Source organism: Gossypium raimondii, chromosome 10 (assembly GCF_025698545.1).
Source record: "Gossypium raimondii isolate GPD5lz chromosome 10, ASM2569854v1, whole genome shotgun sequence".
In the NCBI taxonomy this organism is placed as follows: domain Eukaryota; kingdom Viridiplantae; phylum Streptophyta; class Magnoliopsida; order Malvales; family Malvaceae; genus Gossypium; species Gossypium raimondii.
This window is the reverse complement of record NC_068574.1, coordinates 27,698,384-27,725,231: the sequence shown is the minus strand read 5'-3', so window position 1 is coordinate 27,725,231 and position 26,848 is coordinate 27,698,384. Positions and strand designations below refer to the sequence as shown.

The window sequence follows — 26,848 nt, the reverse complement described above, 5'->3', positions numbered from 1 at the left end:
ATTTTATTCCACATAAAATCTTATGTGTCACTTAGTAGTGAAATCAGTAAAATACTTGATTGATATAACATTCAAAATTTAAAGATATAATTAGAATAATTTAAAATTTTGGGACTACCTAAGAATGTAAATCATAATTTGGGGATGCTTGTTGTAATTTACTCTTCTTAGTATTGTAACAGCCCAATTTTGCTCGGGCCCAGTAATAAAACAACAAAAATAAAATATATAATGATAGTCCATTTACAAGTCCCGAAAGCTCAAAAAATTTACAAACCCAAATACAAAGAGAGGCCCAGTGGCCCGGAAACCTAAACTCTTTCAAAAAAAATTAAAACCCTAGTTCTCCTCTGCACCGCGCTCCACGTCAGCGTGCTCGCCACCTGAGGCCTAACACGTCCTTGCTGCCATTGCACCAAAATGGCAAAGGTGTGCTTCCCACCGTCGCCGTTGACCATGCACTGCCACCTGCAAAATAGAAGGAAAAATGACAGAAACAATAGCAAAAATAATAGATGACAGAAACAATAAAAGAAAAAAAGAAAAATTTGTATAATCGGCTATAAAAGCCAGATTTGAAATGTATTTTTGGACACACAGACAGAAATAAAAAAGAAAAAAAACAACAAGATTAAAGAAAAGGTAGTTTTTATTTATTTTATTTTGTGAAAGTAGAAATAAAATAAAGTTTGCTCACCTGCGCCGCCTTGCTCTTCGCCATGTGAGGCTGAGGCCTCTGTCTTTAATGAAAGACAGTATTGTCGGATGAGAGAAACAGAAAGGTTTCTTAAAAGTTTTTAGGGTTTTGACATGTTATTTCAAATTGGGTTTAAAAAAAAGGGTTAAAATGGTTTGAAAAAAAGCCTTTTTTTTTTAAAAAAAAGAAAGGCTGAAAAGGGCATTATTTTCTCTCTCCAGCCACCAGAGGCAATGCCCGCCATCGCAGATGACCGGCAGCCCAGTGGGCGGACTTAGGGGGCTTTCAGAGAAAAAAAAGGAAGAAGTTTTCTTTTAAAACAACTTACAAATGATTTTTTTTTCTAATTTTTCACTTTTATAGGCCTCCAAAACAGTGTCGTTTTGGGATTGGCCTCAAACACCCAAAACGGCGTTGTTTTGATGCGACCCGATTGCCCGACCCAAATTACCCCTAGGATCCACGTATTTTTTAAGGCAGGGGATATTTGTGGCTTTAGTCCTTCCGCCTTTTGAGTTATTTTAATTTTGTCCTAATTTCACTATTCTTTCTTTTTAGAAATTATACCATTCAATTTGGATTCATTTTCAATTTGGTCCTCAGGCCACTGACCCCTCGGGGAATGACGCGTGTATTTTTGGATTAATTTCTTCGGAGCCCTCGAAATTTTGTAGCGCATTTTAATTTAGTCATTTATGTTCCTTTTTTTTAAATTTAGACAGTAGATTTCAATAGACTTTCAATTTAGTCATTATTTTCCCTTTTCCTTTATTTATTTTGCGATTTATATCTAATTTTTGCTTAAATTTCAATTTAATCCCTAATTTGATTAATTTTGTCATTTTATTTACTATGCCATTTATTTTAGCATTTAAATTTATGTTATTTAGTTTTCCTCTCATTTATACATTTTTATTTGTATTTCACCTTTATCATTATTCTTATCATTATTCTATTTATTATGATATGATTAGTGTTATTATTATAAATTGAAATTCTCGTTACTATTATAGTTGCATTATTATCGTCATTTATCAACATGTTCTTTTATTTATTTTATCTTATTTTATTTATTTTGTTTTATCTTTTATTTATTACCTAATATCGTCCTTCCATTTTTACCTACATGCCTATTTCATTTTATTTTGCTATTATCATCTTATGTGTTATATTACAACATACTCATCCGTTTTTTTGTGTTAAAAAATACATTTCGTTTTAAAAAAGGGTTATCTTTGTTTTATATAACGTATGAAATACTTAAAACCAAGGCAATGTTCATTATTTTTTGAATTCGAGGAGTTGTGCTCCTAACTTACGGAGTATGACATCTTCTTAAAACCAAAGCAATTGAATATCCTACTTAAAATAACGAAAAGTAAGATTTAGATAATAATCAAATGGCGATTATTCTTGTTGTTAAGGATTCTAGACATCGTGCCCTAACTTACGAGGCACGATCTTTTCTTCTTGATTAATTCGAAATAAAGCCTTTTTCCACAAAATTTAATTTAGTTGGCAATATCTTAATAAAATAACATAATACAAAAAGGGACTGTGTTTTAAATTCTCTTCAAATTTTCAATTCTCAACACCAAGACATCAAGTAATCAATTAGGTACCAATTTTTGGCGTATTGAGGGTGTTAACCCTTCCTCGTGCGTAACCTACTCCCGAACCCATTTTTTGGATTTTGTAGACCGAAAAACATTATTTTAGTAAATCAAACCTTTTATTAAAATAATCAAATTACAAGGTGATCCAATCACACTTCATAAAAATGATTGGTGGCGACTCCATTTCCGTTTTAAAATAAAATTCGATTTCTAAAAATGTTTCGAGAGCTTCGCGACTCCATTGGGGACAAAACAAGAGAGTTAAGCCTCGAGTTGATTACTTACTTTTTTGGTCTTTTTGTCGAAAATTGATAATTTGGTTTATATTTACGATCCTTCATTGCATCTCATCCTTCATGTTTCGTCTTTAATGTCTTGAGTTACATAGCGATCTAGTACGTCTATTTTATTGGTTCGAGAGTTTTTCTTTATATGTTTTCACATATATTGCATTGCATAATCGTTTCATTTTGCCCTTCTTAAGTAGGAGTGAGAAGCTATTCCTTCGTAAGGTCTTCACCTCCGTATAGCCATAGGGAAATGTATTCCCCTGAACCGAACTCGATCTATATGAGCCTATAATGGGTGAGAAGTGAGGAATCTGCTAGTTCAGGTACCTTTACTTTAGAACCGAACCGCATATAATGAGCCATAGGAACTTACCTAGGTAGAACCATATCAAACCTCTAGTGGTCAATTGAATAGATGTTATAATTATTGTTTCTTGCTTTGTATTCTAGCTTTGTCAGAAATGTACTGACTTGTTTCATTTTGTTTCGGTTGTGGAAGCATTGCATTTTCATCATGGAGAAGGGTGTTGATTCGCATTCAGTTGCTAAATAGAAAGCTTGTCATGGAAAAAGAATTTCTTGATAAAGTGGAAGACAGTGCAGTCATACGAATATGGTTCGAGAAGACACGACAAGAGAAGGGCGACAGCTTGACGAAGGGATATATGTTAGAATTATGGGATTTCACTTGTATCGGTGTGGCTCAGAATAATCTTCAAGAGTTAAAAGAAATATGGGACCAATGGGATGACAAAACCAAGAGGTTATTCTACCATGAGTATGGTGATTTGCGGTATTTATTCGATGTCAAAGTAGATAAGCACTTATTTCTAAGCTTTTGCCAAACATAGGAATCCCGCCTACAGCTGCTTAACTTTTAGGAAGGTAGATTTGATGCCCACCGTAGAAGAGTACACAACTCTGCTTTGTTTCCTGAGGATCCAAGCTAACAAAGCTTATTCTAGAGTCGCCAACATACTGGCTTTCTTAAAAAGACTAATGAGCATAACTGAGATGAACGAGTAATGGGTCGCGACTCGGATTAAACAAAAGGGAGATAATAATTGCATCCATTGGAAAAGTTTGCGGGATTTGATCTTGGCATATCTAGATACAAAGAAAAGAGTCGACATATTCGCCTTGAGTATTTACGGGTTGGTCATATTTCCCAAAGCACTAGGGCACATAGATAAAGCAGCTTCAGATGTATTTGACCGACTTGACAAAAGGGTCTCACCCATCCCGACAATTTTGGCTGGAACTTTTAGATCTTTTGATACATATCAGAGAGCGGGGTAAAGAAAGATTTATCTGGTGTGCGTAACTATTATTAGCATGGTTCCATAGCCACTTTTAGAAGGTGGAAAATGTCTCTTATCAAGTATTCATCGAGAACTACTCTTCGTTGAAAGAATTTGTGGCTACCTCAAGGCGATACAACATTTCAGAAGAAAAGTGGATGGCAATTCTCCAGAGTCTCCAAGACGAAGATGTCGAATGGAGGGCCCATTGGATGATCCTTGATAAGATTTTGTATCGATGTGGAGACTTCGACTGGGTCTATCTGCTCAAAACATGGGGAGATGTTTGATATGCCCCTCTACTTGTATTAAGGTAATATAGGTCATGGTAGTTTATACCGACAACGCAAGGGTTAGCTCAATGTGAGTTTGCGAACAAGGGTGATAATTACAAAAAGAACGTTCAAGAAATATCAAACGCTTGGAACCAAACTCACAAAATGAAAAGATTTGCCGCAAATCCCATGACGACCCTGAATATAATTTGTGGTGGAGTAAAAAAGTCAATGAAAATGTCTCTTCATCCAGCCAATAAAGTACGTGGCCGATAGAAGAACACTTGCAAGTGATCATGTTTGAGTTAGAGATCGTAAAGCAAGACTTTGAAAAAAAGAGTTTAGAGTTGGGGAAAAAAATAGAACAGTTGGAAGAGGAAAAGATGCAGCTAGGATTAGACATTGACGTCTAGAAGTTAGAAGCTGAGAAAATGAGAAAAGAAAAGAACAAGGCTGAGGAAGACTTGGACAGTCTAAAAACAGATTATAAGAAGCTGCGTTTGTCGATGAGGATTGCCGGGTTGGGTAAAACATCGAAACAATGACGACAAGAAATCAAAGAAGAAAAAATTAGAGCTAATCAGTGGGAAAAGAAATTCCAAGATGCTCGAGTTCGAGAAAATGCTTTAGAAAGGGATTTGTTAGAAAGCTGAAATGAAAATGTTGGATTAAGAGCCCAGGTAGAATAATTAGAAAGGTCACTGCACCAATATCGTAGTCGCAACTCTGTGATTGAGTTGAAAGCAAGCCTGACTAAGATTGAAGAGTTGAAAGGAATGATAGAAGAGCTCGAGGTCGCACTGTAAAATTGTGAACTTCAAGTTGAGCTTTTGAAAAAAAAAATAAACATTAGAAAGAGCAACTTTAACGCTTTCAATATTAGATTCGGGATAGAGATCACATCATAGGCGAAGCTTTGACTCAAGTACTAGAAGTAGCCGATCATTTACAGACCCTAGCAGTTCAGGCTGACATACCGAGCTTGAGATACGAGCCAGATTCAGATTGAGGCCAAGAATTAGCTTGGCTCCTTAGGAAAGTCAAAGCTTTGAGTGTTAGGGCAGGGTCGTATATGTAAAATATATATGTTTTATGTAAAGAGATTCATTTTCTAGTAAAGTTGTTCTATTAGAATTGAATCAGAATCAATGCCTCTTTTTGCATTCATTTTTCATTCATCAGTATTACATTTCATCATATGCATTAAATTCCATTAAAACACCCTAATTAATCGAAATTATAATAGTTACCCTGGAAACCAACAAGAATTTGCCAACTGAATATCGTTACGGTACACGTGAAAAAACCAAAGCCATGGGTTAAAGATTAGAGATGTCAGAACAAATTCAGAAAGACATACAAGATCAGTTGCAAGCGTAGCTGCAGGAACAATTAGCTAAGGTACAGCAAGACATGAGGGATCAAATACAAGAATCCCAACGAAGTGTGATAAACTAGTTGACCCAATTACTAGCCGGAGGGACTGAAAAAGGGAAAAGTGTTGTGATTAACTCTAGGGATGATAATGAAGACCCTACATACCCCAAGGTTTTACCCCAGTGAATGTCCAAGCACAACCAGATACATATCCACGAAGGGCACCCGTTACCATAAGACCTTAACAATATCATGCCGGCACTTCAGCACCAATGAATTACCCAATAGGTTCAGTTTACAATCCCGGGGATAATCCAACCAACCCAGTTGTTCCTGATTTGGACAACATGGCGAAAATGGATAGAGTAAGAGTAGAATTGCCAAAATAGCTAGAAGATCAGTGCAAATGGTTGGAGGAGAAATTCAGAGCTATGGTGAGTGTTGACTACCTTTGCGGAGTTAGTGCTAATGAGTTGAGCTTAGTCCCAAATCTAGTGCTCCCACCAAAATTCAAAACTCCAGAATTTAAAAAATACAATGGGACTAGTTGCCTTGAAGCCCATATTACAATGTTCTACCGAAAAATGACGGGATATGTTAATAACAACCAATTGTTAATCCATTGCTTCCAGGATAATTTGATCGGGTCAACTGCAAAATGGTACAATCCGCTAAGCCCTACCAAAAGCAACTCATGGAAAGACTTGGCACAGGTTTTCATGAAACAATATAGTTATGTGACTGACATGACACCCGATAGAATTACGCTGTAAAACATGGAGAAGAAGTAAAGAGAAAGCTTTAGGCAATACTTGCAACGCAAGTCCAACCACCTCGTCTAGAGAAGGAGACAACAATACTTTTCATAAACACTCTGAAAGCCCCGCTCATTAACCATATGTTGGGAAGTGCTACCAATAGCTTCTCAGATATAGTAATGTCCAGAGAAATGATTGAAATACAGTAAGGAGTGGGAAAATAGACGAGGGGAAAACGCTAAAAGGTCAGCCCCGTGAAAGAAAGAAAATGAAGTAAACACTGTGAATGTTTATAATAAAAGTGATTCAAAATCGGTCGCTGTAGGCCAACCAAAGACCATAAAAACCAGCCATCAAGGCCCTTCGAGGCAAGAATCTAACTTAAGGCCAAACATGGAAAAACTCCAATTCACACCCATCCCAATGACATATAAGGTGTTATATTAGAATTTGTTCGATACGTATGTGGTATCCTCATTTTACTAAAAACCCATGCAACCTCCGTTTCAAAAATGGTATGATGCAAATGCTCAATGCTCAATGCGAGTACCACGCAAGAATAATAGGACACTCAATTGAGAACTGCACTACATTCAAAAAGTTGATTGAGAACTGTACTACATTCAAAAAGTTGATTGAGAGGTTCATCAAGATGGGGATTGTAAAGTTCAATGATCCCTCGGGACCTAATGTGCTAGGAAATTTGATACCTAGTCATTCAGACCAAGGGGTAAATGCGATAATTGAGAGTAGAGGAAAGATTACCAAAACCGATGTTGCGGAGGTGAAATCTTTACTAAAATGGGTCTGGCAAAAAATGATAGATGTGGGATTAATCAATCAAGATTTAGAGGAGATATGTAGAAGGGTGGGGAGCTACTGTGAGTTCCATGTTAAAGAAGGTTATGAGGTCTAGGAGTGCATTGAATTCAGAGCTTTGGTGCAAATGGTAATGGATAACAAGGAGTTGAAATTCTTTGAAGATGTCACAGGCTCAGAAGGAAGAGATGTTTGCACCTCAGAGGAAGGATCAATGGAGAACGTCTACAATGTCAACGACTCGGTGGTGATTATTTCATGACCAAGAAATAATGAAGTAAGAACACAAGCTACGTCAAGAGTCATAATTTAGAAACCCGTGGCGTTTCCCGACAAGGACAGCAAAAGGGTTCCATGGAATTATAATTGCAACGTGATGATCCTAGGAGAGGAGAACTCGGTTAGCAATTCAGAAGAGGGCCAGGATATTGGTTTCTTCACGCGCAGTGCGAGGCACTATGACCTTGCAAGTGTGAGAACTGAGCCCATTAAGGAAAAACCCTTGCAGTTGAGCGCAAGAAAGAAAAAATGGCTAAACGTGAATCACCTGCTAATGAGCCAGTAACTGAGAATGAGGCTAAAGAATTCTTGAAGTTCTTGAAGCATAGCTAGTATAGTGTTGTAGAATAGCTACACAAACAACCAGCTCGTATATCAGTAATAACTTTGCTCTTGAGCTTAGAGAAACATCGTAGTGCATTGATGAAGGTGTTAAATGTAACTTAAGCACTGATGATATCTCTGTAAATAAGCTGGACCGTTTGGTTAACAATCTGAGTGCCAACAATTTCATTTTCTTCAATGATGATGAAATACCTTCAAGGGCATGGGATCCGTGAAGGCTCTACATATCACTACCCACTGCAAATGATATACATTACCAAGAGTGTTAATCGACAATGGATTTGCGTTAAATGTTTTGTCTTTATCCACACTAAATAGGTTGCCAGTGGATAGCTCTCATATGAAGACGTGCTAAAATATAGTGAGAGCATTTGATGGTACGAAAAGGAGGGTGTTGGAAAGGATTGAAATATCTCTCTTAATTAGTCCGAACACATATGAGGTAGACTTTTTGGTGATGGATATCAAACCCTCTTATAATTGCTTGTTGGGTAGGCCTTGGATTCATTCGGCTGAGGTAGTACTATCGCCAATACACTAAAAACTAAAGTTGGTAATGGAGGGTCGAATGGTAACAATAAACGCTAAAGAGAATATCATTGCATCCGTAACTAGTGACGCACCATACATAGGAGAGAATGAAGAGGTAATAGAATGTTCCTTTCGATCACTAGAATTTGTTAATGTAACTTTTATTATCGCAGGAAACAAGATCTCAGTGCCAAAAATATCCAAAACCACGAGGATCGGGTTACTATTGACGGTTGGAAAAAGAGCCTTACCTAGAAGAGGACTTAGAAAATACCTTCAAGGAAGAGTCGAGGCACCAATGTTGATGGACAAACAAGATCGCTTTGGCTAAGGATACAAGCCAGATGCGAGGCAAAAGAAAGAGTTGGAAAAGAAGCAAGAAAGAAGAAGAGAGCGACTAAGTGGGGAAACGGTCAAGTATGAATCGATAACCTTTCCCCATATATCTAAAATGTTCGTGTCCAGAGAAACCATTTATCCTAAACGAAATATGTCAAAAAAAGAAAGCCTAGAAGGAATGTTGGGAAACTTGAGCATCAATGTCATATCTGAAGAAGGAATTGGGGGAAACCTATCAAACATTCGTCCTTATATCCCCGGAAGTGTTCTAAATAATTGGACTGCGGAAGAGATCCCTGTAATTTTTAGAACTAATTTAGAGTAATGTTCAAAACACACTTATTGCTTTAAGCTTGGGAGCAATAAGAATCCTTTTGTGAAAAAGACATATGTCTAATATCTTTCTTTCAATAAAATGTATATTTGTGTCTCATTTCGGCAAATATTATTTTATTTTTTCCGTTTCATTCATACTCATACCATACAGATAATTATTCTTAGATTCATCTGTTCTTTGGGTCTTCCTTTATTCCTATAACAGGTCTCTGGATATCAGTGATACGAACGACTCTACTGTTGACTCAGAATCTCCTTTTGAACAGGATATGTGTCTAAAGGAACCTCAGGACTTTGAAGATGATCGAGATTGTAACCTATCTCTTGATTTGTTAAGGATGGTAGAACAAGATGAGAAACAAATCCTACCTTACAAAGTGTCAGTAGAAATTGTGAGTTTGGGAGATAAACAAGAAAAGAAAGAGGTGAAGATCGGAGCTTACATCGCTGCAGAAACAAAGTGAGACCTTATTGAGTTACTCTAAGAATTTAAAGATGTCTTTGCATGGTCGTATCAAGACATGCTAGGTCTAATTATCGATATCGTGGTACACCGACTTCTCATAAAGGAAGAATGAAGTCGGTTCAAAAAAAACTCTGAAAGATGAGTCCCGACATCCTATTAAAGATAAAAGAAGATGTTAAAAACAATTTGACATTGGTTTCCTACAAGTGGTTAAATACTTGGAGTGGTTAGCCAATATAGTCCCCGTCCCTAAGAAAGATGAAAAAGTACGAATGCGTGTAGACTACAGGGATTTAAACAAAGCTAGCCCGAAAGACAATTTCTCATTGCCTCACATCGACACCTAGTGGACAACACGACAGGTTATTCACTATTCTCCTTCATGGATGGCTTTTCAGGATACAACCAAATAAAGATGCATCGTAAAGATATGGAAAAAACCACATTCGTAACCATGTCGGGAACATTTTGCTATAAAGTTATGTCATTCGGACTGAAAAATGCAAGAGCGACGTATTAAAGAGCCATGTCACCCTTTTTCATGAAATGATGCACAAGGATATCGAGGTTTATGTCAATGATATGATCGTAAAATCCCAAACAAAAAAGGAGCATATACAAGTCCTGAGGAAATTGTTCTTAAGGTTGAGAAAATTCCAGCTAAATCTCAATCCAGCAAAATGTACCTTTGGGGCTAGGTCGGGAACATTGTTAGGAAGCGTAGTCAATGAAAAGGGGGTCGAGATCGACCCGGATAAAGTCAGGGCTATGCAGGAGTTGCCTCTGCCACGCACTCAAAAAGAGGTTTGGGTTTTCTTAGGGAGATTAAATTACCTCACCCGGTTCATTTCACAACTAACTGAGAAATGCGACCCCATATTCCGTCTCCTTTAGAAACACAATCCACATGTATGCGATGAGGAATGCCAGATAACTTTTGACAAGGTCAAACATTACCTGTCCAATGCCTTAGTACCGATGCCACCTAGTCTAGATAAGCCACTGATACTATACTTGACAGTATTTAGGAATTCTATGGGATGCATGTTTGGCTAACACGATGAATCAGGGAGAAAAGAAAGAGTGATATATTACCTCAGTAAGAAGTTTACTGAATGTGAGACAAAATACTAGTCAATTGAAAAGTTGTGTTATGCCTTAATCTGGACAACCCAGAGACTGAGATAGTACATATTATACCATACAACTTGGCTAATCTCAAAAATGGACCCTCTAAAGTACATGATGGAGTCGACTGCTTTGAATAGAAGAATGGCTCGATGGTAGATTATGCTTTTCGAATTTGATATAATCCATGTGAACCAGAAAGCAATAAAAGGGAGTGCAATAATAGAGTTTCTAACTAGTAGAGCTCTAGAAGATTACGAGCCTTTGAATTCTAATTTCCCAAACGAAGATCTAATGTCTGTTGTGACTACTGAAGAAGGTGCTTAAGAAGAAAATCCTTGGAAACTAAATTTTGATAGGGCCTTAAACGTTATGGGTAACGGAATTGGGGTAGTCCTGATATCCCCAGGTGGAGATCATTATCCTTTCACTAGTAAACTTGACTTTGATTACACAAATAACATGGCAGAATACGAAGCATGTAGCATGGGTATCCGTGCAACCATAGAACGCAAGATCAAAGTACTGGAGGTATATAGGGATTCTGCACTAATGATCTATCAACTCAAAGGAGAATGGAGATGAGAGACCCCAAGTTAATCAATTATCGAGGGCTAGTCCTTGAATTAATTAAGGAGTTTGATGGCATCACCTGCTTCTACCTCCGGTGAGATGAAAATTAGATGGCTGACGCCCTGACTACTTTAGCTTCCATGGTAAAAGTGAACAGAAAAGAGGATGTAAAACATATCCAGATGAGTATTTATGAGGCTCCGGCCCATTGTTACAACATCGAGGAAGAAGAAAAGGATGATAATCCTTGGTACCACGATATACTATGATATGTAAAGAACCGTGAATACCTGGAGCAGGCAACTGAGAATGATAAAAGGACGCTAAAGAGACTGGCAAATGACTATGTCTTAGATGGAGAGATCTATATAAAAGAAGAAAGGATCAAATGCTACTAAGATGTATGGACGCCGTTGAGACCAAGAAAATCTTAGAAGAAGCCAATGAAGGTGTCTACAGAACACATGCTAATGGTTTTACAATGGCCAGGTAAATTATGAGATTCGAGTATTATTAGTCCACCATGGAAGGGGATTATATCAGTTATGCCAAGAGATATCATAAGTGCCAAATTTATGGAGACAAAACTCATGTGCCTCCATCACCTATTCATGTTATGACTTTTACATGGCCTTTCTCTATGTGGGGCATGGATGTCATTAGGCTGATCTCCCCAAAAGCTTCCAATGGGCATTGATTCATCTTTGTGGTCATCGACTACTTTACCAAGTGGGTGGAAGTCGCTTCTTACACCAATGTTACGAAGTTAGCAGACAGTAAATTCTTGAAGAAAGAGATCGTATGTTGGTATGGAATGCCAGAAAGGATCATATCTAACAATGCATTGAATTTGAACAACAGCACGATATCGGAAGTCTCTAGTCAATTCATGATCAAACACCACAACTTGTCACCATATCACCCAAAAATGAACGGTGCAGTTCAGGTAGCCAATAAAAACATTAAGAAGATCGTGAGAAATATAACAAAGGCTTATAAAGACTGGCACGAGAAGTTACCATTTTCCCTTTATGCTTATCGAACGTCTATCAAAACCTCCACCGGGGCAACCCCTTTCTCATTAGTATATGGAATGGAGACGGTTTTGCCTATTGAAGTCGAGATCCCTTTTCTCCAAGTTTTATCATAATTGAAGCTAGATGAAGCAAAATGGATCCAATCTCAATATAATCAGTTGAGCTTGATTGAAGAGAAGAGGTTGAAAGCTATCCGTCATGGTCAGATGTACCAAAAACGAATGATGCAAGCATATGATAAAAAAGTTCACCCTAGAGAATTCCATGAGGGAAACCTAGTATAGAATAAGATCCTACCCATACAAAAGAACTTTAGAGGGAAATAGATGCCAAATTGGAAAGGACCTTATGTGGTAAAGAAAGTTTTTCTTGGTTAGCGCTGATTTTGACCGAAATGGATGGCAATAACCTGCCTAATCCTTTGAATTCAGATTCAGTCAAGAAATAATTCACCTAAAAATGAAACAGAAAAAGGGGGGAAGACAAGGCGAAAACCCGTAAAGGGCACATTGAGACCAAAGGGCTTTTGAGTTGAAAACCCAGGAAAGGGTAGCTAAAATTTAGCCAGGATTGAACATATGGTAGTCGTATCTACTCATAAGGAGAAACGTTACATATTGGGGCATCAATAAAGCACTCTAGATCTCCTAAACACATATCAGGCTCAAAATGTCCTCAAGAAGTTTGTGTAGAAAAGCTCATGCTGCGATATTTGGGGCACCTATTTCCATCTTACTCATTTTGTATTTTAGCAACGTTTGCTATTTTGATTAATCTATTCATTTTGAGCTTTCCTCCCAATAAATTTCAATCTTGTCCATTGTTACAACCTTTTTCAAGCATTTTTACATTGAAATAATGATTAATGGACTAATAATATTTCAGTGAAAGGATTTCTGTATATTACTCTGAAAGGCTTCTAAATAGTATAAGGACCTGAACTAGGACTACTAGTTAGAAGTAACCAAATCTAAGGGTTGGAAATATTTGGGAACGAATAGTCTAAATTATGATTACTTCTTCGGGTTTCCTGTCAAATATACCAAATCTGAATAAGAAAGCATGGTAACAGATCAGTGATAGAACCTTAACGAACAATGAGCAATGTCAACCTAAGCACTGAAAAGGGGATCATTCTCGAAAATGACATTATGTATTCATGCAAATATCATTCATCTACATCTAGTTAGGAGCATTTAATTTATTCTGATTATAACATCCTAATTGCTTGGCATAAATATAGACCTATGAAATGGATTCTACAGGTCATGTTCCCTAAAGAATAGTGTAATAGATCAGTGAAACCACAATTTCTATACCCCTGAAGTTACAGTGGGTTGGATTGAATATAGCAAATCTTGTCTCCTTAAAGATGCAGTAGAGCAAGATGAAGCTACAAATCCCATATCCCTGAAGTTGTAGTGGATCGAATTAAAGTTGCAAATCTTATCTCCCTGAAGTTGTAGTGGAGCAGATTAAAGCTAAAAATCTTATCTCCCTGAAGTTGTAGTGAAGCAAATTGAAGCGAAAAATCTTATCTCGCTGAAGTTACAGTGGAGCAAATTGAAGCGAAAAATCCTATACCTCTAAAATTGTAGTGGGTCAGATTAAATCCACCATAGCGAGTCTTATTTCCCTAAAGTTGTAGTGGAATAGATTAAAGCAACAAGTTACAAATCTTATCTCCCTGAAGTTATAGTGAAGCAGATTGAAGCTACAAGTCTTATCTCACTGAAGTTGTAGTGGAGTAGATTGAAACTACATTTCCTATACCCCTAAGTTGCAGTGGGTTAGAATACGGTTACTTGGGAAAGAGAAGCACCAAAGAAGTTGAGATTCGGGAAAACCAGACAAAATTGGTCCTTCCTAAAGCCTTTACTCCATCCTATTACATGACAACGAGCAAAGAGGGGCAGCTGTAACAGCCCAATTTTGCCCAAGCCTAGTAATAAAACAACAAAAATGAAATATATAATGGCAGTCCATTTATAATGCCCGAAAGCCCAAAAATTTACAAACCTAAATACAAATAGAGGCCTAGTGGCCCAAAAACCTAAACTCTTTCAGAAAAAAATTAAAACCCTAGCTCTCCTCTACGCCGCGCCCCACGTCAGCGTGCTCGCCACCCGAGGCTTGACGCGCCCCTGCCGCCATTACACCAAAATGGAAAAGGTGCGCTTCCCACCGTTTCTGTTGACCGCGTACACCTGCAAAATAGAAAGAAAAAGGACAGAAACAGTAGCCAAAACAATAGATGGTAGAAACAATAAAACAAAAAAGAAAGTATATATAATCGGCTATAAAAGCTAGATTTGAAATGTATTTTTAGACACACAGAGAGAAATAAAAAAGAAAAAAACAACAACAAGATTAAAAAAGGTAGTTTTTATTTATATTAACTTGCGAAAATAGAAATAAAATAAAGTTTGCTCACCTGTGCCGCCTTGCTCTTAGCCGTGCGAGGCCAAGGCCACTGTCTCCGGTAAAAGACAGTATTGTCGGATGAGAGAAACTGAAAGGTTTCTTAAAATTTTTTAGGGTTTCGATATGTTGTTTCAAAATGGATTTTAAAAATGAAAGGGGTTAAAAGGGTTTAAAAAAGGATTTTTTTAAATAAAAAAAGGCTAAAAATGGCATTGTTTTCTCTTTTCGGCCACCGGAGACGACGCGGGCCAGTGGCCGAACTCAAGGGGGCTTTTAGAGAAAAAAAATGGATGAAGAAGTTTTTTTTAAACAGCTTAAAAATGATTTTTTTCTGATTTTTCACTTTTATAGAACTCCAAAACGGTGCCGTTTTGGAATTGGCTTCAAACACCCAAAACGACGTCGTTTTGACGCGACCCGAACCACCCCTAGGATCCCCGTGTTTTTTAAGGGAGGGGATATTTGTGGCTTTAGTCCTTCCGCCTTTTGAGTTATTTTAATTTGGTCCTAATTTCACTATTCTTTCTTTTCAGAAATTATGTCACTCAATTTGGATTCATTTTCAATTTAGTCCTCAGACCGTTGACCCCTCGAGGAATGACACGTGTATTTTTGGATTAATTTCTTCGGAGCCCTCAAAATTTTGTATCGCATTTTAATTTAGTCATTTATGTTCCTTTTTTTAATTCAGACATTAGATTTCAATAGACTTTCAATTTAGTCCTTATTTTCCCTTTTCCTTTATTTATTTTGCGATTTATAATCTAATTTTTGCTTAAATTTCAATTTAATCCCTAATTTGGATAATTTTGCCTTTTTATTTACTATGCCATTTATTTTAACATTTAGATTTATGTTTTTACGTTTCCTCTCATTTATACATTTTATTTTACCTTTATCATTATTATTATCATTATTCTATTTATTATGATATGATTTGTGCTATTATTATTATAAATTGATATTCTTATTACTATTATAGTTGCATTATTATTGTCATTTATCAACATGTTCATTTATTTATTTTATTTTATTTTGTTTTATCTTTTTATTTATTACCCTAATATCGTCCTTCCATTTTTACCTACATGGCTATTTCATTTTATTTTGCTATCATCATCTCACGTGTTATATTACAACATACTCTTCCATTTTTTTGTGTTAAAAAATAAATATAATTTTAAAAAAGGGTTATCTTTGTTTTATATAACATATGGAATACTTAAAACCGAGGCAATGTTTATTATTTTTGGAATTCGAGGAGTTGTGCTCCTAACTTACGGAGTATGGCATCTTCCTAAAACCAAAGTAATTGAATATCCTACTTAAAATAACGAAAAGCAAGATTTAGGTAATAATCAAATGGCGATTATTCTTGTTGTCGAGGATTCGAGACATCCTGCGCTAACTTCTAGGGCGCGATCTTTTCTTCTCGATTAATTCGAAATAAAGCCTTTTTCCAAAAAAATTAATTTAGTTGGCGATATTTTAATAAAATAACATAATACAAAAAGGGATTGTGTTTTAAATTCTCTTCAAATTTTCAATTCTCAACACCAAGACATCAAGTAATCAATTAGGTACCAATTTTGGGGGTCTCGAGGGTGTTAACCCTTCCTTGTGCGTAACTGACTCTCGAACTCATTTTTTGGATTTTGTAGACTGAAAGACATTATAAATCAAACCTTTTATTAAAATAATTAAAGTACAAGGTGATCCGATCACACCTCATAAAAATGATTGGTGGCTACTCCATTTCCGTTTTAAAATAAAAGTCGATTTCCAAAAAGGTTTCAACAAGTATTTTCTAAAAAAATTAGTAATATATATTACAAATTTTTTTGTATTTCTTTAAAATAATTTTTTTTATTTATTTTTAAAAAATTCAACTTATAATTGGTTAGATATCTCAACCGTGAATTTTTAACGTAATTTCAAAAAAATGAAATGCCTATAATCGGAACCAATCATCATCACACATCAAGAAACATTATAATAGCGACACTGTAACTTTCCAAAATATATAGGGTTAATAGAAATAAATAACCAAAAAGTAAACTAGGCTTGATGGTTAGGTACCACTTCCGTATCTGAGAAGTCTTAGATTTTATCCACACCTCTCCCATTTCTGTTCTTTTTATTTTCAGCAACCTAAGATGGAAATCACATTAGAATATCTATTATTTAGAGTAAAAACTTAGCAAGATATGAGCAGTAGCCCAATGGTAACACGCCTCACGCCCTATTACATACCCAAGTTTGAATCACCCCATCTTTACCACCTTTTCCTTTAATTCCCCCCTCAAATTCTGACCAAATGTTGGGTTAATTGCCAAACTGCCCCTAGAGTTTCAAACCCTAACTATTTAATCAAACTAATTGAACTAAATTTTCTTTCTTTTCTTTGTTTCCCTCTTCTTTTTCATCATATTTCACCTTATTTTGTTGCTGAACATCTTCTTTGCTTCCTGAATCAAAATCTGTTCTCAATTCAAGACGATTTTTAATCGGTTTCATAGTCGCCATCAAAAAACATTCTTAATCCTCGCCAAGAATCAGTAAGTTCAATTCAAACCCGATAAATAATCCCAAATTCTCGTAGTATTTACATTCAGTGCTAATTTTTCACTCAAATTAATGGACGTTTACGAATCTTGTCAAAATTTTTGGTAATCTTGATTAATCTCGAATCCAACCATTAACTCTTGTATAAATGTTGTTTGAATGACCCGCTACACGTGAATCAAACTAGATTTGAATGTGAGGGACGTCATTCAAAATCTTGATGGAAGGTGTGTGTTCTTTTAAGAGCAAAATGGGGCAAACCATGCCTTGGAATAGGGTCACACGGTGTGTAAGCCACACGTATGGACCACACGGCCCTCTCACATGACCATGTTCCTCTTGAAACCCTAGGAAATTCAATTCTCACACAGCCTAAGGCCCTCCACACGGCCTCTCACACGGTTGTGTCTCCCTTGAAGCCTAATTTTGTATGTCCCACATGTTCACAATATGTTCCATGGCCTAGCCACACGGCCATGTAACCCCTCCACATGGCTTAAGGTATCACATCCCGAAAATTAGATTAGAGGAAATTAGGTTAGTGAAACCAAGAGTGGTCACGTCCTGATTTTGAGTTATAATTGTGAAAATGTTATCAAGTGAATTGATCTGCTTCAGTGGTTAAAAGCTCTGGATGTGTGTTTTAGGTCCTGTGTTCAAACCATCGTGTGTGCATAATGGAATTATTTTTCGTTTTGAGCTCTGGGAAAAATCTAATAGGATAACTAATTAGATTTAGTGGAGGTAATGGGTAGTTTTTTTTAATAAAAGGAAGTTTTAATTAATTAAAAGATTTATTTCCCAAAATTTTCCCCTCTCCATATCATGTCCAACTTCCCACTTCCCCATCTTTTCTATTTTTCTATTTTCTTTCTTTCGTTCTCTTTCTTTTTCTTTTTGTTGATTCTTCTATTCCAAATTTTCTCCTACAATTTCTAGAATTAATTTTTCCATTGTGGTGTTCTGTTTTGGGGTGTTTTACATTGTCATGTGTTCGTCTTCTGGTAAGTGTTTCATTACTTGTTATGGGAGCAATTTTTATCATTCTTAGTCTGTTTTGAAGGATGAAGGGTGAATGCATGGGTTGATTATTTGTTTATGTATTGATTGTGTTATGCTGTTCTGTGAGAAGAAATTCGAGAGTCGCATGACATTTTTCCAACAAAATAGGTGCTTTAGGGTTGTTATTTCTGTCAAGAGAAAGTGCTCATATATTGATTTTGGGGATTTTTTTAGAAGTGGATGGTAAAATTGGGTTCACTTGTGTTAGTTAATCAATCCAATTTGGTGTCGTATTTAGGATTCGAATTGCGTTGTTGCCTAGTTTATTAGAAATAACATCAAGTGTGTGAAACTAACCTAATTTATCACTTGAAACTCGAGAAAAATGCGAAAATGAGGTGTTTTCGAAACTACCCAACGCCACATGGCTATGTGGTAGATTGCGTGTACCACACGTCTGAGTGGGTAGGCCGTGTGTGATTTTGTAGCTGTGTGGGTAGGCCATGTGGGGCACTCAATCATGTGTGACTTTGTAGCCCGTGTGGGTAGGTCGTGTACCGTGTGGAATATTATAGCCCGTGTGGGGAAGCTATGTGGACTACACGGGCTAGCTTTTTGGGCCGTGTGGACCTTTTAGGCCAATTTTGAGTCCCGATTAAGGGACTTGGAAACTGCGTCCATGAGCATTATGTGGGCCTAGAAAAGCATAAGATTCAGTAAACAAATATGGGTAAGAGTAGTAGGTATATTAAATAAGTTGTAATAAGTATAATTAGGGTAGGTTATGATATGACGGAGGAAATGTTATATGGCAGTTTTTACTGCAAATATATGGAAGTTAGACCGCAAATTTCTATATGGCAGCTCAGTTGCATATTTATAAATGGCACACCGCCACATATTGGTGTGATCGGATGGATGGACTCTTATAGTCCTATTTGGTGTGATTGGTTGGTCGGAGTTGGTGTGTAGCAGATGGGGGTAGGATCTATGCCTGCATATGTTCCGATCTGACATGACATTCTTATATGATATATGTGTTTCTAAAATATAAGATTATAAAAATTCCATTCGGATATATGTTTCTAAAATTATGTGATATGATAAGCTCTGATATGTTACAAGATATGCTTTGATATGTAATATGAAAGAAAATTGCAATTTGATTATTGTATATGCAAAACTCATAAGAAAATTCTATATATGGGTTAAGTCACACATTGAGCATCAAGCTCACTCGCTTGTTTAATATGTTTCAGGTAATATTTTGACTTAGGACTGAATGGCGTGTGAGAGCTCGAATTGGTTTCTCAGTTAACTAAGTATGATAGTTTTCGTTATTAGTCTTTCTGGACTTTTGGGACTGTAATTTGTTTCTAAACTTCATTTTTATTTTTTGTTTTTTGTTTTATTTGTCGATTTTCAGGTGTTTTAACGTAAAACCACAAAATCACACAAGTTAACAAAATTAATTTCGATTTTCAAAATTAAATTAAGCTAAGGATTTTTCACTGCAAATTCAAAATGGGTTTTATGAAAATCCATAACGAATGTTTCAGAATATGCCAATTGGCGAACTATACGTTTTTAGTTATCGATATCACGTTTTTTTTCAATTAAATCTCTAAAATTTCACTTCGAAACCAAATAAGTTATTAAGTGATTTTACTGTAAGTTAAGTGTTTTCGAGCAAAAGATTTGACCAAAAATACATAAGAGTTTTGCCACACATATGTTTTTGAAACACATTCTGGAAGCAAAAGTTTTTTAAAACAAGTTCAAACTAATGGTTTTCTCTGTGAAATGAATAAGTTATGTGTGTAATTTCCAAAATAACACGTGAGTATTTTGGCTAAAAATGATTTTTTCAAATTTCACGATTTCAAAAGCTAGAATTAAACTTTTGGGTTTTTTTTTAAACAAACAAATGTAATTCTTCCAGATTCGGCAATAACGTCTAGATCGGGTTTGGGGTGTCACATAAGGCATTGCACACGGCCTAGTCACACGGACATGTGCCCCTATTTTACAATTTTGTCTAGAACTTTTGAAAACTGTTCAAATTAGTCCCTACATGATCTCTGTTTTGTTTTAGTAATTTATTTCATTTAATTGAGTCCCTGATATATTATGAATAATGCTGGAATTCGTGATTTAATTGGCTAAATTACTATTTTATATGCATGATTTATGACTATTACATGCCTACTCTGACTGAATCATGGTTGAATTGTTATTGTTACTTGTACTATTGTATACTTATTACATGATATACATGCATATTGCTACTACTAAATTGAGTACATGATAAGCATGACTAAAGCTACTAATGAACTGAAAACATGATGAGCATGATTACTATTTTACATGATACTGTTGCAAGATGACATACTGTAATGTATGGGGTGGGACGATTGAACAGTGGAAGTATTGGTAGTTCAATAATCTGAAAACACTGGTGATTTATCCACAAACTTACTAGCAACTTTTATTTGTAAATACATTGTGTAATCACAACTACTCGTAGCGTTTTAACCTGCAAGCACTAGTGGTTTATCCATAATTTTCTTTATTGGCAGCTTTTATCTGCAATCCTCTTGTGTAATAACAACTACTGGTAGCGTTTTAACCTGCAATATTGGTGGCTCAACCACAAATTGGAGTGTTATGGTTGGAGGAGTTTTGTGGAACTCTTATTGAGGAGTGTAGCAGAGTATGGGTAAGATTATTCCCGTTAAACTGAAATTGCATTGCATTGACATTCTTAAAACATGCTGAATGAACTATTTAAGTAGTTATGCATGAACCTCGATTTTTAATAAAAATCGTAAGTAAATATCACCTTTTTCCGCTGCTAAATTATGACTAAACTTTTGAGGAACAAATAAAACGGTATTTAACTAAGCTTTCCACTAAATTAAACAAAGGTTCTAAAATAATTGTTTTCAAAACTCCAATAACTTCCTGGACCATTTAAGTGACTAATTTAATTTTCTGAATTCGGATTTAACATCTAGGTTGGATTGGGGAGATTACAAACACAGAAACAAAAGGCTACACAATTGGTTAAGCTAATTGATTCAGTTCATTTATATATTGATTAATTCAACTATGAACTTAAAAATTCTAGATTGAAGCACAAATGTGAGCGATATTGTTATAAAAAAGATTGGAATTAAATGGGAACATATCGCAAGACAAAGATCTCCAAGTTAATTCGCCATCTAATTTATTCAAACATCTTTGATAAAACAAAATCAAGGACATTTGTTTTTGCCTTCCTTAGTTTTGATGTTGTTGTAGCATGGGCATTCCTCCCTATTCCCATAAAATCCCGAAGGAACACACAAACACCTCTGGCAGCAGTAATTGCAGAAGAACACGCATGGCTTCCTATGATGTGTTTTCGAACACCTATACTCGCATGCTTTGGGACAATCTGTGTATACAACAGGATTTTGGTTAAAAAATCATTTTACTATTCATAAATATTTAAAATAATTTCAAATCAATGGACAAATCTATACATAATTAAGCTTTTATTTAATTATTACAACGAAATTAATAGTAAATGGAACTTTGAACAATACTGCATTCTACCTTGGAGGCGAAGTGATCCTTCCTTGCCACCCTGTAGACATGAAACAACTACAATTAGCTTTTAAATGGGTAAAACCCTAAAAAAAAAAGAAGCTTATAAATTAAAATTTAGCAAAAGGGAAGAAGTAGAGTACATTTGCTGTTTGAATGGAAAAAGTGAAAAGAATAAGGATGAGAAAGAAGGCAAAGGGAAGGCAAGAAAACGTAGCCATCTTAATATTTCTTTGTGTATGGTTTAGAAGTGTCCTCTTTATATACTCACAAAACCTATTAACTAATATTTTCTAAATCTCCTTTTCTGGAAGAAGCAGTAGAAAATTAAATTTACTTACTAATGCACATATGACAACTTTTGCCTCATTTCTCCGTTTTGGTATTTACACTAATTCATACCATTTTCCTTATCTATATTTCACCTCATTTGTACTTTCCTTATAATTAACATTTTTAACAATTTTACTCCATTCATTCATATTATGTTATTAATTTTGTTTAAAATTATTTTTCAAATGTTTAATATATTGTACTTTATTTAAAGATGATTTTTACCATATATATTCTACACATTGTATGCATATAATTATTTCGAATAAAAGTACTCACTATGCTTGTAAAGTGTAAGGGAAGTAATGTGTTTTGAATAAAATTATAAAAGTTATGAAATCATTCCTCAATTCCTCACTTTCCTTTTCTATAATTAGATTATGTTAAAATATGCCATAAGTTTTATATTTTTTTTTAAAATTCAAATTTAGTTCTTATGCTTCTATTTCTAGAAATTTAGCTCTTTCACTTTTAAGATTTCAAAATTCAAGTTCAACTGCTACAAATGTTATCATTTTTGTTAAACTTTTGGTGTGACATTTTGAAATAAAAGAAATAAAACTCACCATGTAATTAAAAAATAACTAGCCTAATTTTAACAAAAAATTTAATAGATGTAAAAGTTAGACCTGAATTTTAAAATCTAAAAGGTAGAGAGACTAAATTCTTAAATTTAAAAGTATAAAAATTAAATTTTAACTTTTACAAACATATAAAAACTTATGGCATATGAGAAAAATCCAATTTCCATAAAAGTATTTTCGTTGGAGAGGAAACTACAATTTTCAATAAATCTATTTAATCATATAAAATATTTTAAAATTAAAATATAATTTATCAAAATAGTTTTTTAACATTAAAATTTCATTACAAGTTCTTATTATATTTGTTCTTTTTGATACAATACTTAGAACTACCCATAACCCTTCTCCAGCTCTTCAACACTGGCAATAATGCCAATGTTAATCAAATAAAGACTCAATCAGCTTTGTCAAAATAGTTAAATGCATGATGTATATATATTAAAAACTTAAATAAATTACATGACATTTATACATTAACAAGAGGAAAAAAATCATATGAAAAAAATCGTGACAGCTATTATTTCGTTGTGTCAAATATTTTAATTTCATAAATATAATAGAATCATGAAAACTGATTCTTCAAAATTTAAACTCCCATGTCTTTTTATTAAATAAGTAATTTTGTGAAATACGAATTGCTGACGTATTAATTAAAATATATTAAAATATTTTTTCGTTTCACTTAGAGTTTTATAAAAAAATATATAATAACATATTCCATTCATTGGTTAGGATATATAATATATTAAAATCATTTTAAAAATTAAATAGAAATTTGTCAATTAATAAAAAAAATTAAAAGATCTTGGGTTGTTGTGTTGAAACCTATGGAAGCGTCGAAACATGTTAGTCTTTGATGAAGATTTTGTGGAGCTTGAATTTGTTTATTCAAGAATGCAACAACAATACACTTCTACGAGCGAGTCTTTAAGGGTAATTATAAGTGTTTATTCAAGAAGTATGCAATTGAGAAGTTAGAGGAGCCATTCTCTCGGATGTTACAAGTTGAACATTGATGGCGCACGTAAACCAACTACGAATATGGCCGCTTGTGGAGGAGTTAGACAATATTGGAATTGGAAATAGATTGTCGGATTTTCTAGATTCATTGGTTCCTGTTCGACATTGGAAGTGAAACTTTAGGGTGTTGTTGAAGGCCTTCGGCTTGCCTGGTGGAATGGATAGACAAGAGTTATTCTTGAATTGGATAACATTGTCGTTGTTAATATGTTGACCAGCAGTGTAAGGTTGGGGAGCATAATTTGGGTCGAGAAGCTCGTACATTCATGGAGAAGGAATGGGAGGTGATTATACAACATGTCTACAGAGAAGACAATAAGTTTATTGATGGTTTGGGGTCAACGGTTGCAACGTTTCGTCTTTTACTGTCCACCCAGTACGGTTTTTGATTTACTATATGTTGATACTCATGGTTTTGTAACACCAAGAATGGTGTCTGCTTAATATTTGTTTCATTTTCCTTTTGATAAAAAAAAAGATAGTAATTATTATTACTAAACGATATTTTGATAAACTTTATTTATATGATATAATTTATAAGGTATTTAATTAAATAATGAAATTGAAAGTATTATTAGGTTCATATATTTGAGAACCTACGAATTGAAAAGTTGTAATAGTTAGAACATTTAGTTGGCTAAAAATGAATTCATTTTAGCTTTTTCTTAGCTAAAGATTCAGGTTTGCCCGTTCAACCCATTTGGTCTTCATCACATTCTTGCTTCATCTTAATCTCTTCAATTAAATTTCGACTTTTGATTTTCTTTTACTTGATGGACATTCTAAAATGATTTTGTAATAATTTAATTAGTTACTATATTCGAAAAAATTAATTAAATATTGTGATTAAACAAAAAAAAAAAGGGTTTATAAAATAATCAGAAAAATTCAAAATGATATGTTGTGAAATCAAAATTATGGGATAGTAATGATATAAAAGAAATTTAGAGAATCCCGTGTTTTATATTTTGATTGTAAATCAATTAAAACCTTAAAAAATAAATGTGAAGGTTGGAAATTATTTTCAAATATATTAGTGATCTAAGTTTGGGAATTGAAGCATTAAATGCATAATTAACGCAATTTTATTAAGTATGAAAACTGTGGCATTTAATTCTATGTATCAATTCAAGTATAATTCAATTACTTCATTTTTAGGTGGTTTTGTAATACAAATGTTAGTTACTTGTGTATTCACTCCTTTAATTTTGTGTTTTCTCTTCGTTTCTGTTTTATAACATTTTGTAATATGAAAATATGTATTGAAGAAAAGCTGACAGATTTGTTAAATAATGAATTACCAATTTTAGAAAAAAATTAATATATTAAAAAGACTAAAATGAAATTGGAAAATTTAATGTTACTAATAAAATTGATTCCTAAATTATATTATTGTTATTAAAAGTGAATTCTACTTATTTTTAGGGTAAGTTATATCGGTACTCACTCAATTATTAAAAATTTTATTATATGCACTCAACAAAAAAGTTTACAATTTAAGCACCCACATTATATAGTTCAGTCATTTTGGTCACTTTCGTTTAAATCACAAATGGCAAGTTAACATGGCAGTAAAAATTGGGATAATAATAAATTTTGCCCTCAACTTTTACATATTAAATCAATTTAGTCATTATTTTAAAAATGAATCCTCAAAATTTAGAAATATTCTCAATTTGATCCTAATTCTAAAAATTCAAAGAATATTTTCAAAAATATAATAATAAATTTAAATTTTATAATAATATTAATATTAATATTAAATAAAATAAAAGAAATCCTAAGTTCCATTTTGTTAAATTTCTCTGTCCACTTCTATCAAAAGTGACTCAACCCTATTTATTTTCCTCTTTTCTATGGTTTAGTTGATAAAGACTGTTGTTGTTAATCTTGAAATTACACATACTTCAATTAAATGGTGTGTGGATGGTTTGAAGAAAAAACAGAAATGGTAGTTCTTGTTAAGTGAATAAGCATTTATTTTTTTAATTTTTCTTTTCTTTTCGTTTTCAATTGAGTTTATTAACGATTTAATGGCATAAATCCCAGCATATGTACAAAGCTCAATATCGATGCAAGCATGTAGACGTGAAACAAGGGCACCGGAATTAGAAGTTGAACTCGTTTCATGTATTTTTCTTACATATTCTTTTAAAATTAGGATCAAATTAAAGATATTTGTAAATTTTGAGGGTTAAATTTGATATTATACCGACTTTTTTAACTGACATGTGTAAATTTTTATAGCTGAATAATTATCTATCCAGTTTACTTTTTTTTTAATATTATAATTGTTGATGTGTTGAGCAAAGAGAATGAGGCTTGTTGCAATTTGAAGGAACGACAGATTGAAATTTTTAGATGAAGGAGAACAAACCAACCAATTAAAGAAATAATTCCAAGTATTAAAAATATCTGCTAGGGTCTTAAATTTAAAATGCGTGTGTTAAATTTTGAATTATGTTAGTGCTAATGTTCTTCTTCTTTTTTTTTACATTATATTGTATAAGGTTTCAATTTCTAAATAATAATAATAGAAAAATAAATAAATTGAGTCAAGATGTTGACATAATATAGAATAAAATAAATAAGATGTGTTCAATTTTATAAATTGTTTGGGGTAGAATGTTGACATAATATGAGTCTTAATTGGCAATTAGACCTATTCATGAGTCGGGTTGAGCTTTGATAAAATTTTAGGCTCGTTTGATAGGTTCGGATTTAGTCCGGTCCGAAAAATGGGCCTAAAATTTTGCTCAGGTCTAGTTTGGATAAAAATGTTAAAACTTAGGTTCGACCCGACTTGTCTGTATTAAAATTTTTATATAATATATATATATATATATATAATACATCAAACCACTAAAAATATTGAAATAAATGTTTCTTAATAAATTTAAAAAAATCTTTATACTTAAATAAAACTAATATAATTGCAACTTAACAAGCAAATGTCTCTAAAATAGTATCAAAATTAGCAATTAAATTAGAGTTGTACAATATCCAAACAATAACAATAAAATAGTAACAACATAATAGTGAGAAAACAACATATTTTCTTATTCTTTTTGCAAATTCGGGCTGGGCCCGAGCCAAAAAAACTTTACTCGAGATCTGACCCATTTTTTAAATGTGCCTTATATTTTTACCCAAACCCATTTT

General features: G+C 34.0%; 1 protein-coding gene across 1 annotated transcript; it reads right to left on the bottom strand.

The window, feature by feature from the left end:
* Positions 1-21,358: 21,358 nt before the first annotated feature.
* On the bottom strand, positions 21,359-21,970 carry LOC128033678 (gibberellin-regulated protein 12-like). The gene is made up of 3 exons (XM_052621604.1): positions 21,893-21,970; positions 21,759-21,789; positions 21,359-21,597 (listed from the first exon to the last, which is right to left on the bottom strand). Exons 1-3 carry the CDS (start codon positions 21,968-21,970, stop codon positions 21,416-21,418), a joined length of 291 nt encoding a protein of 96 aa, XP_052477564.1. The 3' UTR covers positions 21,359-21,415.
* Between the last annotated feature and the right edge of the window lie 4,878 nt (positions 21,971-26,848).

Bases quoted from the DNA above. Each gene is read 5' to 3' on its own strand.
- LOC128033678 (XM_052621604.1), bottom strand. From the start codon at position 21,970: ATGGCTACGTTTTCTTGCCTTCCCTTTGCCTTCTTTCTCATCCTTATT. The intron at 21,790-21,892 runs GTACTCTACTTC...TCATGTCTACAG, and splicing joins TTTCCATTCAAACAGCAAAT to GGTGGCAAGGAAGGATCACT. The intron at 21,598-21,758 runs GTAGAATGCAGT...TTGTATACACAG, and splicing joins AGGATCACTTCGCCTCCAAG to ATTGTCCCAAAGCATGCGAG.